The sequence below is a fragment of the Falco cherrug genome, chromosome 9 (genome assembly GCF_023634085.1).
Source record: "Falco cherrug isolate bFalChe1 chromosome 9, bFalChe1.pri, whole genome shotgun sequence".
Classification (NCBI taxonomy): Eukaryota; Metazoa; Chordata; class Aves; order Falconiformes; family Falconidae; genus Falco; species Falco cherrug.
In genome coordinates, this window is record NC_073705.1 from 21981716 (window position 1) to 21999928 (window position 18213).

General features: G+C 40.6%; 1 protein-coding gene across 1 annotated transcript in view; it reads right to left on the reverse strand.

Annotated features, from left to right (window-relative positions):
• TRUB1 (TruB pseudouridine synthase family member 1) overlaps positions 1-18010 on the reverse strand; it is a 30997-nt gene extending 12987 nt beyond the window's left edge. The window contains 3 exon segments of the mRNA XM_014283813.3: positions 12062-12117; positions 15942-16034; positions 17825-18010. Of these exon segments, the coding sequence (XP_014139288.3) occupies positions 12062-12117; positions 15942-16034; positions 17825-17969 (294 nt within the window). The 5' untranslated portion in view covers positions 17970-18010.
• Positions 18011-18213: the final 203 nt, after the last annotated feature.

Sequence of the window (18213 nt, forward strand, 5' to 3'; positions counted from 1 at the left end):
TCCACAACAAACATTTAAATAAACTTTAAAGTATGTTATCTGCTTTTAGGACCATAAAACTGCCTACTTTCTGAGACATTTAATGATCTAGTTCTTAACATTTAATAGCATAGCTAGGAAGAGACACTACTCAGCAGCTATTCTAGAGGTTAATAAAAACATGTGAACAGATCTTCATAATCCTAGCATGATGAATGATCTTAGCAGTTCAGTAAAACTCTGAATCTGAAAGTTGGAAACCTCACATACTGTCTTCAGATGCTTCCAAACCAACGTACTTACACTACTTGAGTCTGAATTACTCTCTTCCTCTTAATTCTGGTTTTGTCTAATTTGGCTATCTCGCTTCAGGCTGTCTGTTACAACAACATGTTATATTTGACCTACAAGCAACACAGAGATAATATCAACTGTTTATATGTAAACACAAACTGTATGACCAATACAATCCAAATCTCAACACTTGACTTCCCTTTAATTTCTGCAAAAAGGGCAAAAAACCCATCCCATTTGTAAAAAGATGTTGTGGTTTAATCCCGGCTGGCGACTAAGCCCCACACAGCTACTCACTCACTCCTCCCACAGTGGGATGGGGGAGAGGATCAGAAGAGTAAAAGTGAGAAAACTTGTCAGTTGAGATAAAGACAGTTTCATAGGTAAAGCAAAAGCTATGCATGCCAGCAAAGCAAAGCAAGGAATTCATTCACCATTTCCCGTCAGCAGGCAGGTGTTCAGCCATCTCCAGGAGAGCAGGGCTCCATCACATGTTAACAGTTACTCAGGAAGACAAATGCCATAATGACACATGTCCGTCCTCCTTCTTCTTCCTCCAGTTTATATATACTCAACATGACATCATATGGTACGGAATACCTCTTTGGCTAGTTGGGGTCAGCTGTCCTTGCTGTGTCCCCTCCCAATTTCTTGTTCCCCTCCAGCCTCTCACTGGCAGGGCCTGAGAAACTGAAAAGTCTTTGACTTACTTTATAAACACTATCTAGCAACAACCAAAAACATCAGTGCATTATCGACACTGTTCTCACACCAAACCCAAAACACCAACTACTAAGAAGAAAATTAACTCTATCCCAGCTGAAACCAGGACAAAACAGCATCCTTAAAAATTAGTCACAAATGGCCAGTCCTTACCGATGCCTTTAAAAGGTGCACAAAGACTCAAGCCAGCAATGCAATAATCCTCAAAAAAGGCTATAACAGGTCAGAAAATTATGAATTACAGTTGGTTTATGATCAGTCTCTGGAGTGCCCTTGGGCATCTACAATTATATAGCACAATTCTTACTAGCCACTTAATAGGGTTTGCTTCCCCTTTGTTAGTGTGCAGGACCTGGAGCTTGTAGAAGATAACATGAGAATGCAGACTTAACTTATTGTTCCTCTTACTTCGCGTCAAAATTCAGCATTAGCTCTCTTTAGACTCTAACTCACACTGCCCTCGGAAGCACCCAATGGATTCTGAGTCATTTAGTAAGTCTTTGGTGACCTTTTCTCACCTGTGTTGGCAATCGTTTATTTCTTCCAGTTTTATGAAGTATATCTAGGGGCATTCTTCCTCAAATGACAAATCACTGCAGGAACACAGACAGCAACTGCTCACAACCACACTGCCTTCAACCCACTCAATGTGAAACAAAAAAAGCAAGGTAGTAGGTGTTACAGGCAGTGGAAAATCCTTCCAAGTGCAGACCGTGACAGAAAACATCCTTGTATCAGCAGCTCGTCAGACAACACTCTGCCAATCAGTAGCCCCTATGTCCTTGCCCCCTACTCATCTCAAAAGACCAGAAGCCAAACCATTTAAAGGTTAAAATCAGCATCTATCAGCTTTCCTATGGGATTCTACAACATGCAAGTGTAGTGCATTACAAGTTAAGATCAAGCATTCCCAGTCACAACTTGCAAGCACTGTAGCATGCAATAATTCCAACTTCTAATGGTGGTTTGCATGGTCCCAAAACAGAGCCTCACAATTGTACAACAGGGCAACAACCCTGAGGGCATACAGACCTTCCCAAAGCTATCCTGCATTAGGGAATGGCTACTATACCTCTCAGCTGTCTAGAAGACCATTTTCTGGATATTATGGCAACTGAAACAAAAGGCAGCAAAGTGGTCAGAAGCCCTCAAGTATAAGCAACTCTTTCATTCATATTAGTGAAGAGACAGCCTTAAGAAGATACTTCACAGTGACAAGCCACTGTACTCTGTCAACGATAATATGAAAACTGTCACACAGACTGGGGGATGCAGTGGATGTGACCTCAACAAGACCAGACAGACAGTGAAGTGCTTTGGCAGTCATACATTTGCTACCATACCCATGACCAGAAAGAAACATGCCATAAAGGCCAGGGCTGGCGAAAGAACAGGATTACAGGAGCCCATAAAAAACAAATTCCAAACCCTCTAATAAATCTGACACATCTTGAGAAAAGGAATTTTGTTTTGGAGTCACAACCACAGGGAACAGCCAAAATTCTCACAGATAGTAAACCATATAATATTTACAATAAAGTTTTAGTAAGAGAATAGCTATCATTTGGCTTTTTTAATTCATACACAATTTCAGAGAAATCTTTCTACTAACGCAGAATGGAAAGTGTATCCATAAAAAGAGAAAGAAAAATGCAAGACTTTACCAGCATACATATTTAACAGTGAAAGGAGGAAGAGGAGGATAAGGAAGAAGAATCCCCTCCTGTCAGAGGGGCTGCACAGCCAGCATAGCTATTAGCTACACAACCCAGCCCGGGGGGGGGGGGGGGGGGGGTGGCTCCTGCAGGCTGAAGCCCCTGGGCTGACTGCCAGGCATGTCTGTCCCACTTGTCAGTGCAAATGCCAGACAGACCATGGAACAGAGCTTCTCAGTTCTAACTGTTAATATATCAAAGTTTTATTTGGAAAGATGCCAGAGACTTGAAATCTTAAATTATAACATGTTTCAGAGAAGCAACACTTTGGAAGAGCTAGACAGAAACACAAGTAATTATGAAATAAGGTCACTAGTAGCTGTCAGGAAGATTTTAAGATGGCTTCCACTGCAAGAATATCCCAGGCAAGCAAGCTCTCTGGAAGAGGCAGTTCAGAAGAGTTCATCCAAGGATGACCTATTTTCTAATCACAGCAGCAACTGAACACAGAAGTGTAAAAGGAAAATAAATAAATAAAGGCTACAGTCCCCTGTGCAAGAGACTGAAAGCTGGGAAAGAGAAGCCCTATTCGACAGGAACAGAAAGTCAATTTATGTAAACTGGTGTCTGTGTGTGGCTGACAAGTTTGAGGGAAATAAAACAAAACAAACAAACAAAAAAACCCAAACAAAAAACAAGTGCTTTAGAGAACCTGAAGGAAATCAGAGCAAGCGCACAGCAGGCAAGCACTGATCAGAATTAGTGTTCCTGTGCCAGACCCATCCAGTCTGCAAGCCTGGTGCGAGCACTTACATTTTTGCAGACTTAGGCCGCTAAGACAGTGAAGAGGCCTTATACTCTCAGTTCTACAGTGACATTCAGTTTGTGTCTAATGATTTCTAAAGCACAACTAAGGTGCTCTGGATTTAATATTTACATAACTTGTATTTGCTGTTTATATAACATTAGCAGCTACCAGTGGTTTCCAGTATGCTAATCATTCACCAAACCAGAGGAGTACATGGGGTAGACAAATAAGCTGGAAAAAAACCCGAGGGTTGCCATAGTTTCAATTATTTTCCAAAACAAAGCACTCTCACTAAGCAGATTCCAATATATTAAAAGCACAGAGCCCTAATCTCTTAAAAGCAGGTTGCACAGAGGCAAAATAAAGACTGCAGGATGAGGGAGGAGGTCCATATTTTACAACAGAGCAAATTCAAAATTATCAAACACCAAACATGTCTTCTTAATACACACAAACATTACAACTTCTCTACCATTCATTTTTTCCCCTAAAAGAAAAAGCTGACTTTGTGCTAAGCCTGCACATAATTTTATTTACTGCTAGATGCTGTAATTGTACTGTCATTGCTGAAAAACTATCTGATCTTTACTCTTGGGCTAAACAGGATTTTCTGACCTCTTATGTCAGCTTATTAAAAAAGTTCAAATATACGGGCTGACTAGCTTTTCAATGTGAGGGACTTGAAGCACCTGTGATAGGGTAATCCACAAAAGATACTTTACCTGGAGTTGCGAGAAGCTTTAAGGTAGTAGCTAAAAACTGTTACAAGTTTAAATTTTTGTGTTAAGAGAGAAAGAAAGGGGGTGGGAGGGGGAACAATCCCAACAGGAACACTGGTTCATCCGACATAGCACTGTGGCCACATATCACTTATAAATACAATTCAGGCTCACAATATCCAAGACAGGACGCAGGTTAATGTCCAGAAGTGGCTGCTTGTAGCCCAGTCTCTTCACGTAAACCTTCCTGGCACATGCTCTCTGTGGAAACCTATCCCGCTCACCAGTATGTTCCAGTTTAGCTCTTAAATTACATCTTCAACTTTAGTACCTGTTTCCTCATTCTGTCTTCTAGGACCTACACCACAGATTATACAAAATAAACAAAGATGACCTTCAGCTCCTATCTGAGAAACAGGTTTAAGGAAATTCATAATTCTCTGCCCAGAACTATAACACAGTCCTTCCAGAGGGGTAAGATTTTATCGGTACATGCAAATTCACAGATAAAACTGAATCCATGAAAGCCTTTAGGTGAATTCAAAGACATTGCTAAGGCCAAGATGCAGTAAAGTCTAAAAGGCGGTGCTAAGAGCACCTCCAAACCACCAGAAAGGAACACTACAGAAAACAATGGAGAATGGCTAGTTTAAATCTGTTAACATTTTTTTAATATGATCTTTATTAAAAAAAAGAAAAAAGCCTTGCCATGCTGCAGTCTTGATTTTATTTTAATGAATGCAAGCAAGAACTGTACGCACACACAACTTTAGAAAGGTCAAGTGGAAAGAAGGAGACACTGACCTCGTGAATGGAAGAACAGAAAAATGACACTAGAGCATGCTCTTAAAGTACTTGGCATTTTTGGAGGAAGGAGCTTCTGCAGCACAATAGGGGCAGTCTCCTCAAGATTTTCACCAGTTTAAAAAAAGTGTGAATATTAATAGAGCATGAAGCTGAGCTATTAATAGATTAGGCCTCTGGAGTGAGCATAAAAGAGACTCGAGCAACACACAGCACGTTAAGCCAGCTTACTAATGGTACCACTGCAGGAAAGTGTTATCTGTACTATTTAACAACTTCTTCCTCTACAACTTTGTTTTGGGGATAATGGGCAGGGCAGGAAGGAGTAGATACTCAAATCAGCGTACGATTTGTTATCAAAAAAGCAGGTTAAAAAATGTATCATGTTTTGCAGTAACAGGTAATTAAAGACGTCCGTAGTGTGTAACACGTAAGGGCATGTTTTATCCAACTAACACTTTAACCCTTCCTGATTCCTGCATCCTCCACTGTGCAGGCTTAACATTCCCTCAGTGCATCTTGTTTCATACAGACACCAAGTTTTGATAACAACTTATACACATCCTCAAAACACAACAAAACCAGCATCATTCATGCATTTCCCAGACTTCATTTCATATATGCATTTTCCTTGTGACAAAGTAAGGAAGACAACTATCCTGTTATAAACTGACATTGATTTCTATCTAATATCTGGAGGCGTTCAAGGAACAAGATTTGTTGTCAGTAATGCAAAATAATACACACAGGATAGAAACCAATCCTAAGTTTGCATAAACAGCAATGGGTCTCTGAACCAACCTCCTCTGCTCTGGAGCGATGTCATGGAATTATAACAGAAAGCTCTGGTTCTGCAAAAACTTTCTCGAGTGTCAGTACTGGTTAAAAAAAAAAGCAAACTATTATAGCAGTACTTGGATATAGCTGTTAAAGACTACAGACATAAAGTAGGACAAGTTTTATTAATAGACGTCTTTGCACTGTATTATGCAAACATACAAGGAAGTATTCCTTGAATGTTTGCACAATAATGTAATAAATAGGATGTAAGAGAAATGTCAAGACCTCTCTGTCCTGTATCTGTATTTCAGGAACGTAATACACCTCACCTAAAGCACAAAATGGTAATTCAATGGGTGAAATTAAGCAAACACTACCTGTCAGGAAGAATTCACCTAGCCAGTCTACAAGGGCTGAAACACATTCATCTGCCCGTGGGTTAACATCTCTCATAAAACAATCACTCCATCTCCAATGTGCCAGTCCTGTTCCTCAAGGGAAACCTATAAAACACCTTTCAAAACAAGCCTGGGAACTAAAATTCATAACTCCGCTGGGTTCAGAAAAAAACCATGGGCTCAATAAAGATATTGGATTTATGGCATGCTATAACATTACCTCACACTAACCCCTTCACATGCCACAACATATAATCTACCAGGCTCTTTCTTTCCCCTAGGAGATAACCTTATCATCTCCTTTCCTCTCCTGCCTCCCTTGTAAGGAAACAATAATTTCTTTGGGCTTGAACAGAGGCAAAGTAATGACATTTTGTGTAGCTATAATCCACTTTGCTTAAATGTGCAGGTCCCACACTGCACTCTCTTTTTGCTACCTCTCCCATTTCTATAGAAAAAGAAACTCAGTCAGACCCTTGGTTATTGTGGATCTGATACTGTAAACAAAGAGGTGTGAGAATGCAAAAGGGCAGGAACCAGAGTGAAAAATTAGAAGGTGTTGCAGATGAAAAATGTCCTAGGGAAAGAGCTAAAGAGCAAACAAACCACTTCTACTTGGATTCCTCCAAGACAAATATAGACAGTTGGATACAATACTGTAATTTGGAAGCAAAAGCCCAACTAAAGCCACAGATGAACACAAGCAAAATGGGACCTGAAGAATCATCAGGCAAGCAGTAACAGTTTCCCTCGCCTTGTGACTGGGAGCTTGGCTGATCAGTTGTGAACAAAAGCTTTCTATCCCACACAGGAAATAAATTGTTTTCTTACTCTCTTTTATTAACGTGGGTGATAAAATGTAGCCCATCTGTGTGGAACAGTCTTGGGGTCTTAACTGCCTTCCCACACAGAATTGTTGGTGTACCACACACACAAACATTAACTACTTTTTCTTTCAGAAATGGTCTAACAGATACCTACCTCACTAAACTCTAAACAAATCTCAAATACACTTAAAAGTCCATGGCTTCTATTTTAGATCTGAGAAAGGGCTTGCACTTCCAAATGCCTCATTTTGATACTGTATCAATCAGTCTAATAAGAAATATTACCACTACCCACAAATCTTGCCCTTCCAAGACAATGTTAAAAATACCAAAATATGAAAAAGAAAATAGAACGCATCTCTATGATACAAAACCTACTGTAAAAGTAGTTTTGGTTTCACCAGCTCCAAAAGAAAGCAAGATGAAACAAAGAACTCAGCCAGCTGATACTATATAGAAAATTTTTTAAGATTAAAAGTGAGAATGCACACCACTAAGACAATCCTTCAAAAGGAAAGTCAGCTCAATTTTCTTGCAGTCATGACTCAAATATACGAACTGGAGCACAAATGGCTTTTGAAATGCTTAAAAAAAAACCAAACAAAAAAACCCACGAAAAAACACAGCAAGACTCTTTAGAAAGAAATTAGGATTTCCAAAGAAATAGCACTTGCACCATCATGGTGTGCATGTTAATGTGCAAACACACAACTGCTGGCAGAAGAATAGAGAACTCAGAGATGCCGAGTTCTTACAAGCCTCCTGAAAACAGGCAGATAGAGGAAATAAATATATTGCAGCTTCCACTATGAAAAAGGCTTCAGAGGGAGCCTCCAGTGTATTACTGGATACCAGAGAGTCCACGTGGGGCTCTGGTGTCTAACGAGCTGTTAACAAACGAAGTCACATGAAAAGGCTTCATTAGTTCTGCTCCTTATAGAACTACTAGATGTGCTTTTTAATGCATTAATTCATGGAACTCATCGCCAAAAGATGGAAGCCAAGGACTGACTTTAAAAAAAACCACGAATTAATGGAGAAAGCGAGCAAGCTTTATGTTTGAGAAGCTTTATGTTTGAGAAGAATACAAATTGAAGCCTAACTTTTAGGACAGCAAGATAATCACAGGAGGTAAACCTTTACGGACATTTTGTTCTGCAGCATCTGCTGCCAACCCTCCAGAGAAACAATTTTGCAACATACAAACTCTAATCCCAGAATCACACTGCAAGTCATTTACATATCTCTCAGAAATTCTCTTATGTAATTCGAATGAATTCCTGCTCAGGCAAGCCTTCTCTCATAGGATGCAAGTGTGACTGGCAAGTTTTGAGACCTGATCACTGAACTAGCACTCATTTTTCCATCCAGGATTCATAAGAACTCAAATGTTAACAATTATAATAGAACAGTTGTCACATATCAGGTCATTGACATATCTTCATTCTGCCCATCTCTTTTTAGTCTTTGTGATCATTTGGAGTTTGGGTTTTACTCTATTCAGTGATTTCTTCATTTTTTTTATAGTGTTTCACTTTGAGAAGCCACAACTTTAGACATTAAATCTTCTGTTTTAACTAGTCCCTGCCCAAGCTTGTGCAACCAGTGCAAAGTACTCAGGCAATTCCCCTCACATCACTGAGCACCTGGGGTTTCAGATTGTATGCGGACCATGACAAGAAGTTGCATCCTCAGATAAAACCAATAAGACCACACTTTCTGCTTACTGAAAGGCAGTGATTTCAAGCACATTTGATGGATGGCCAAGTTCTGGCTTTATTCACACTAGTATGGCTCAATTCTCTTAGGGTGAACTCAGACATTATTGCACTGAAAAATATGCTAATTAAGCATGGAACTGAAATCTGAAAATTTCAATTATCCTGTTTTATTCCACCTAAAACTAAAGGCTGTATGTGTTGGAAGACATGTCCTCCTGGTGGAAACTATTGGAATAATGAAGAATTTCATTGCTTACTGCTCTTCTTTTTTTTCTTCTCTGACATTTCCCTCATTTGCTTCTATGTAACAACACATTCTGGTAGATGAGAGGTTATAAAACTGGATTACTGCTTTGGAAACTGTGCTGCTAGCTAACATTTTCTAACCTATTTCCCCCCCCCCCAAAAAACCCACTTCTACACTGCATTTGAGACAGACTAGTCACCCATAAGACTGAGTTGTTCAGAAACAATTAACCACAATAAAAATTGGTCCAGCCCCATCGTATTCATTTTACTGGTGAAGCAGAAAATATTTTCTCATTCTTTATTTTGCAAACACAATAAAACAATTTCTCTCAAAATAATGCAGTACAAGAAGTCTAACTAAGACAAAGTCCAAGTCCCTGAACGCAGGAAGGAAAAGTGATTCTCCTATGAAAGATGTATTAAATGCTCAGTATTTAAATTCCAGATCCAAGAGGATTCAGCTTCTCCTCCTCATTTGGAGCATCTGAAACAAAATAAAGCAAACAAAACCTAAGATAGCCTGCTCACATTTTTATTTCTGGATAAATACTAAGAATTCAATGAGAAATCTGGAACACTAAGTAGGTATCGCCCTTGGCTGTACATTTCTATTTGTTTTGATTTAATTCATAAGGAGGTCAAACCAATGGAGAACTAGATCTACACTGAAAGAGTAACACTCCTTGTATAATGTGTATAAGATGCAAATCGAGTGATAATGTTCGGAGCTGCCACACAGAGTCAGGAAAGTTTCACACAACGTTTGGGAAAAAATCAGAAATAGTCCAATCTCTGGCAGAGCCACCATATGGAGTTTACTGCAGTAACATACGTTTTGGCCATTCAGCACAGCTCTGCTGCCAACAATGATAGACTGAACTATTTCTTTACAAGACACATTCCTATAGCCAAACAGTAAATCCTAACCAGGGAGGCTCAGACAGTTGATCTGAATCTTCATAGTAATAAAAGGAACAAAAGAAAAACATCACACTTCAACAAACACTTCAGCATCCACAATGGTAAAAAAGATAAATTAAGAGTATAAAATCCTAGCACATGGCATGGGATGCAAAAAGATACTCAAACCTAATCAGACAGTCATGGGTTTGTCTGTATCAGATCTCTCACTACATTACGAGATATTGCTGTCAGTGTGGTCAAAAAAAAAACAAGTAGGCAGATATCTGTGGAAAATTACTCAACTTCCTTAAGCCTCTCAAATTACTGCATGCCTAATTTATTGAAGTATAAATAGAAAACAGTAAAGCAGAAACAAAGCAAGCTCCCAATGAAGGCTCATGACCGCCATGCCACCTGGCACAGATGTTAGCTACCTCACACTGCCACATCAGAACACACAAACAGTTGCAGTGAAAGAGCTGATTTGCTCTAAGGAGTAATTTTGTTTGCCTCAATGAATCAAGTGCCCACAGCCTACACCAGTCTAAAGCCAGGTGAGAGCTGATGGATCTAGCTGGGGTCGCTTACCAGACTGGCCCCACTGCCCATTTCTCCTCTGTGTTTTTCTCTCTTGCCCCTCAGCAGCAGCTATAAGCCTCCTTGAGTTATCTGGGGAAAATGTTTGGTTAGGTAACACTCCCATTGTCTACAGAACTTTATGGTGAAGTTGCCAAGGACCCTGTGCATACTCTGTTTTGCCAAAAACGCAGAAACTACGTCATCTATCACAGTGTTTCCACTGTGAACATGAGAACATCAACTTAAGAGATACTTCAATTGCTTTACGTGGTTTTCAATCAACAATTTCCACACATTTAGCTACGATGACTTAATTTAGATGAAGTATCTCAATGCCTTTAACTTAAAAGTTCTTTGAAAGGAGATGTCAGGTGGTAACTGGTTACAATTCCACTGTAAATCCAGCTGCAGCTGCTTACTGCATGTTTCAAAACACAGATGCCTCTGATATCCGGTCCTATTAACCAAACGCAAACCCATTACAGTCAGTGCAGGGACTGACACTGTCCACAGTAAGTTTTGGATCAGACTTTATAGCTACATCCTTTTATCCTGGTTGTTTCTCTTCTGTCAAATTATTTGCCTTTGAGTTGAACTGAAGATTGTCAATCTCATTCTACCTCAGGCTATCAGTTCAGCACCTGTAAAGAGCTTAAGCCTTTACACCAGAAGAGAATGGGAAAAATAGAATAAAAAATGCATTAGAAAGGCTATCAATTTGCTGAGTCTGCTATTGACTTTCCCCAAGTTTAAAATGAAATTTGGAAGACTTAATTGATTTCTGCATCTGCCACTCTTTCCTAAACTTCTCATTTAAAAACAATGGGTAAAACCACAGGATTTTACTTGCGAAGAAGGAATCAACACTGGTAGATTATTCTTGGGAGTATATGCACTTGTTTGTGTAGGTAACACCTACAATCTGAAACACACTCACCAAAGACAAAGCACAACTAATCAAAAGCAGCCATGAACAAGATCACCATCTGTCAAGGCTCCAGTCTGGATTATCTCATGCAGCCACAAGGCTTTTGCTACCTTTGGCTTCTTACACGTGCCTATCCATGCACTTGTAGAGCATTTATCTACAGGAGCTACAATCTGGAATGACAGACACTATCACAACTACAAAACACTTAATTCCACAAGGTGCCTCTTAAGGCCTCAAGGTATTTAAAAAGAGAGAAAGGAAACAAAGATGGTCTGTTAATGCAAGCTAAACAGCAATTAAGTTATCTACACATAAGGAACATAACCAAAAACTGAGTAGTCATACACAATTATATCCTGAAAACATCACTTAAAATGCCACCTTCATTATAGTTTTTGTCCCTTTTTGTAAAAAACACACTAAGTAGTATAAAAATCCTCCAGTAAAATAGGAATTTGGTGTTTATTAACATTTTGTATAAAAACCAAGACAAATGAAATTTTTTAAATAACCATTCTGGACATACAATCTTAATATTGAATTTCTGACTAAATACAAAAAGGAACCAAAGAATATGTTTATACTAAATATGCAGGATGGCTGAGATGTTTGTATGTTGATGCAGTCTTCACTCGAAGAAAAGAAAACAAACAAAAACCCCTACTAATACAAGTCTTTTAGCATTCCTTACCTTGGAACCTGCCAACATAGTTTTCAGCATTTTAGTTCCTTTTCCAATACCAACCACTAAAAAAGACAGAAGAAGAAAAAAATTCCACTTCAAAACCAGCTCTGCAGTTCCCTTATTCAACACCAATCACTACTACATATTACACCGGTCAGAAATACAGCCTTTCATGCTCTGGTAGCATATGAAAAGCGTCAACACTTACGAGAAAGTATCTCTGATGTTCAAACAATATGGGACTAGTAAAAGGAAAAAAATGTCTAAAGCAGAAGATAAAAAGCTTCACCTATTGTTAAAATGCTTTAACTCAACCTCTAGATTTATTTGACTTTTAATCACCACAGAAACGGATAGTGCAATTAACTCCGTCTCTGGTTTGATGAAGGCTATGGCTCACTAATAATGAATCCAGCCTTCACTGTAACTAAATAGCCCTTTTAAAGGTTGATAGTGACCAAGAGTAATGCAGTTAAGATAGCATAATAAAATTTATTTTCTTGCTGTAAGCCTGATAAACAAATAATCAAAATGTCCAATTCCCTCTGTCAAAAATCTTTTATTATCAAACCTTCTTATTATTGCATACGTAAAGACTAGCGTCTTTCAATATTAAACCACTATTCTACAAAACAGCAATCAGTCAGCTTTTCATAAGAGACAGAAAGAGCTGTATTTTATTTTAAAGCTATTTAGACAGGTGCTTTCCTTGAATATGCTTTCCTATTGATTTTTTCCACATACAGCAATCCAAAGAAACAATGAAAATTTTATAAGGAAATTACTTTTGTGTACAACTTATGAAATACGTAAAATCTTATGTCCTTGATTCCCTGATTTTAATAAAACTACAGGAGTTAAGGGACTTACAGGAAATCTGCTTTGTGTTAACCAGGAGCCGCTACCAAAAGCATGAAACACAATGAACATGAAAAGAAAACCAAAAAAAACAAAACATGTGCCCTAATACTTCTCAATCTTTACACTCTGAGACTCATCAGATTACTTCTTATTCTCAATTACTTCTCTTGTTCCTGAGGATTTTTAGTCACACATGCCCCTGTGCTTGTGCCTTTGTGTACCTTCAGTTCAGCCTGTTCCTGTCATTTGCCAGATAGGAAAGAGCTGCAACAAAGCTGAGAAAAGGAGATAAGCACACAAATAAAATTTTATAACCAAGCACTTTTCTTGCAATGTGATGACATCACTGACACTTCAACATAACTGCTAAGCTGAAATTTGCTGAAGACTGTCAAGAGATTCAGTAGCATAATTTTAAAGAAACAGTGAATGCTTCTGTGAACAAGACACTAACAATTTCCCCTATTAATCATCAGCTTGTGTAGCACGTGTATTATTGAAAGGCAACATAAACTAAACTTGCCAGACTACACAGAGCACAACAAGGTTTAACTGCATTTTTAATTTTTTATACTTTTTCATCTTTTCTTCTACTATGGAAGCATAATTCATAACTGCAACATAGAAACAAGCCAAGTATTTAAAATTCCCATTTTACAGCAAGAAAGACTAAACTGGAACCACAGCCTTAGACTGATATTAAAAGAAGATATTCACTAAGACTTGACCTACAGTTCTTTGCTTCTTGTATCTAAAATAAGAGACCTAATGTTAAGAAGTTGAGTCCTAGCTCCCACCATCTTTCACATGCAATGGAAGCCACAAATGGGGACAGGACAAAAGACTTCCCTCTCAGACAGCAGTCGCTCCAGGCTCCTACCAGTGCAGGGCCATCACATGCCACCTGGTCTCTAAGCTGCCTTTCACTCACACGCCATGGATCACTGACCTCTGTCTCCAAGGTCCTTCCTCATCTACATTTGCTGTCAGTAGGAAAAGAAATACAAAAGTATATTTTCTGACGAAAAGCACCAGCCAGTTACTTGCAGGACACCTGGCACACTAAGCAAGACTCTGTACCAACATTTTACAAGAGCACGTAGTGATAGGACAAGGAGGGGTGGACTTAAACTGAAAGAGGCTAGATTAAGATTAGATATTCAAGAAGAAATTCTTCACTATGAGGGTGATGAGGCACTAGAACATGTTGCCCAGGGAAGTTGTGGATGCCCCATCCCTGGAAGTGTTCCAAGGCTAGGTTGGATGGGGCTTGGAGCAACCTGGTCTAGTGGCAGGTGTCCCTGCCCATGGCAGTGGGGTGGGAACTAGATAATCTTTAAGGTCCCTTCCAACACAAACCATTCTATGATCCTAAAAACTAATTCCCATGAAGAAAGTTATAGATAAGCAGTACATAAAACCTGGGCAACAGCAGCACAGATCAAGAAAGGTTAGAGGTTTCAGAAAATAAGTACTTCTATTATGCTGCTGTCCATGATGAAAGAAAGATTCCTGCCCCACCACGCTATCCCAAAAAGCAGCACATATTTTCTGCATAACTTGTTTCTGTTGTGTCCCCCCCTCTCTCCTCATTATCTTACCCAAACCCACAAGAAATCTGGGCACATTCCCCTTCCCACTCCTCTTCAACCTAGCTACCATTGATTTTTCTCTGTGTGTTCCGTATGGCAGTGAAACGAAAGATCCTGTGCCTTTTTTTAATCGATCCATAGCATATTAAGGTGATGCACTTATCTGTCTTTACCAAGCACATCAAGCCCAAGTACTTTTTGTCATGCCACAGGAGCAGGCTTTGGAGACTGCTGGATATCAGAGAACAGTAGGAGAAGCAATTAAGAAGCACGAGTGATTTTTCTTTCCTATGGATCAATGCTGTTGACTTTCCACAATGAGTAGTAGCACGCTCAAAGGGAACATATGCGTAAATGAAAAATGCCTGTTTCAGCAATACACACAGTATTCTCCAGTAAGTGGCCACACAGTACAGGAAATTGGAACAAAATGAGTTAGTGCTTACTTCTATCCCAAGAATGTTACATTTTGCAACGTTCACAGGTGACAGAGAAAGACAATGACTACCCTACAGGCCCCTACTAGCAAAAATCTCAGCAAGCAACACCCCCCTGAAAAGCACAGCTCGCCCTGAGAGAAGTCATTACAACAAAACTAAGTCGTTTCACTTTCAGTGTATACTCATAGCTGTACCTGTTGATTTTCAATACAAAAAAAGTACTGTTATTCCTTCTAGCCAAGCAGGGCTACAAGGCTACGATTTAAGCAAGATGTAGTTTGCATGTTACTTATCAACAAAACTACTGCTGACAATCTATGATACGGGAATAATCCAGCCTAACAGTCATATCCACAGCTGAGTTTTCAACACCAGCAATTAACACATCCTGTTCCTTAAAAAAAAAAAAGGAATTTGATACATGGATTGCCATGAAAATTAAAAGACAAAATCTCTTTGATGACTCTTCTTTAAGAAAACAGACGGTACAGGAAGCAAAAACTGTTTCTGTACTGAGCCTCAAAAAAAGCAGCAGCTGAACTGATCTTACATACCTTTCATTTGGTGAGTATTACAACCCAAAAGGCGCCCTCAAAACCCCAGGAAAGTATTAGTTTAGAACAAACACTTTAGAAAATTATGATGACTATAAATCCTCAGCTTAAGTAAAACAAGCCACCAATTTCTGAGGTAATTTAGAATTCAATACACAAGAGTCTGTATTTTCACATAATAAACCACAAGTTATTTCAGGAATTGGGGGTGTGGTGTGGGGTGTGTTAGCCTTCCGTTAAGAAACATATTATATGCATGTAAAAGTATATGCAGAGGAAATTTAATCCAGACCACTTTTCCACAGTAACCTGTCCTTCCCCAAAAACCACAAACCCTGCCATGTGCATCCCAAATTGTTCCTTCACTTCTGATTACATGTAGGCATGAAAACATTTCCTGAAATCATCTTTTGATGACTGTATTTATATTTTTCATTACCCAGAACTCCTGCTGCTGCACTGTCCAAAGTTCCACCATGTCCAATTTTCAAAACTTGATTTCTTTTGTTCCCATTTGTTTGCACACCAGCTTCTGCAAATAGAAATTGAAAGGAAGAATTATAGGATAACCACAAAACACAGGAAAAATAGCACATATTTCCAGACTGCTAAAGGAGATAAAAATCAATTATTTAAACTATGAATTAGTAGTGCAGAAACTGCTGTACTGAATAAGAGCAATGACTCATCTAGATCTACTCCCAACCTTAAACAATTTGCAAGCTATTTTCACTTAGATTCTAATCAAGTCTTATATACCATTATACCGTTATAAACAGACCTTCACAGAAAAGTCTACTAGTAAACCAGCGGGATAGTTCACCTGTGAAGTTTCAATAACAAAGCACACAAGAACTAGCAGCAGAGTTCCAAAAATCACCTATTACACACAAATTTTCTGTTACATAATCTGAGCAATCCTTGTATCTACTTCCATGTAACAGGTCATGCTATGCATGTATGCAGCCCTATGGAAACTCTGCCATGAACTGAACTTGCTCACTTCTGCTTTTAAGCTGTCAGAGCATCTCAACCCACCATACTTCCTATGCAGCTGGTGACTCCAGGAATACTGCAGTCCAATGCACCTTATTTATTAGTATTAAATATGACAAATGCTCTAAGCTTCCTTACCTACTTCTATTATCTCTCCATTATGCCTTTCACACCAGGGAATCAGACATGATCCAGCTAAATCTCTTCCATACAAAGCTGAACTGAAGTCCATGCCTACACTACAGTTCACTTCAGTGTAGATCTGCCTGAATAAGCACTCACCAGTCTGAAAGTATGTTCTCACTTCATCAGGAACCGCCCAAAAGCCCCGATTAGATGATCAAGGCCCCATATCCATTATAAAGAGAATCTAGGCCATAGTCCCTCACACTTTGCAATGATAACATATTTTTTTCCCTAATATCTGACACACAGGCTTCCCTGTATTCTGAAAAAGCAGTTTCTGCAGACTACACCCAGGACTTTCAAATGCCTCGAAACACTGTGCTTTTCCCTCATTTGGTGGTTGGTTTTGTGTTTTTTTTTAAATGGCAATAGGTAGCAGGACTGAAGCAGAACATTCTGCCAGTGCTGTCCTGCAGAAATGCTGCTGGCAACCATTCTGGCAGATAGGTGCATGCTGTCCCCGGGACCCGGTTCAACAGCTCGCCAGGCAAGCTGGGATCCCGTGCACCGTGCACTGCAGGGCTGTAGCTTTCTGCCGAGGCAAATCTCACCCCCACTCAAAACGAAGGCTCACATCATGCTGTACCTCTAGGCGATAAGATGCCTGCCCCAAAAACATCTGTGGTCAATATGGCCTTACTGCTCACTGTGCTGTGTGACCCACATGCTGAGTCTCACAGGGACCCAGCAGCTCCACACAGCGAGCCAGAAAGTAGCCAGAAGCGACTCCATTCCCCCAGTCTGGCCCATGCCACAGCTGCAAACTACTACAAAAGCAAAACAAAACAAACAAACAAAAACCCCACAACAACAACAACAAGACAATTCTCCTTAAGTGTTCTGAACGCTGAGGAAGAGGGTGCAATGGCTCCAGCACCCTAACGAACACACATGCCGACACTCCCCCAGCCATGCCGGGCAGGGCAGACTCGGCCACAACACTCGGGGGCTAAACTTAGCGTGTTCACACACAGCCGGCCCGCTCCTGCCCTGGCACCGCCGGCAGGGCCTACGCGCACCTCCCTGTCGCGATTTCCTGTCGCGATTTCCTCACTTTAGCACCAAAACTCAACCTCGGGCCTCCAGGCCGTACTCGAGGAGTCCGCGCCTCACCGTGCGTCCCGCGGCCCGGCCACCTACCTGCTAGCAGCTTCTCCTTGAGGATGTTGAGCACGCCGGCCGAGGTGGGCCCCTTGGGCTTGTACACCGCGAACAGCCCGCTCAGCGAGAAGAGCTTGTCGGCGGCCTTGCCCAGCACGACGCCGCCCGCCTCCCTGGCAGCCATGCTCCCGGCAGGCCCCGCCGAGCAGGGCCGCCAGCCCGCCGGGACCGCCCGCCCTCCGCCCCGCCCGGGGGCCGCCGGGAAGTGTAGTCCGGCGGCGGGGAGGCCGTGAGGGAGGCCGTGAGGGGCGGCCGCCGGGCCGGGATCCCCCCCCCCCGCACAGCCCGGCGGCGGGAGCGGCTGCGGCACGGTGGCCAACGCGGGGGAGCTCCCGCTGGGAGCCCGACAGTCCCGAGCGGGTGGCTTT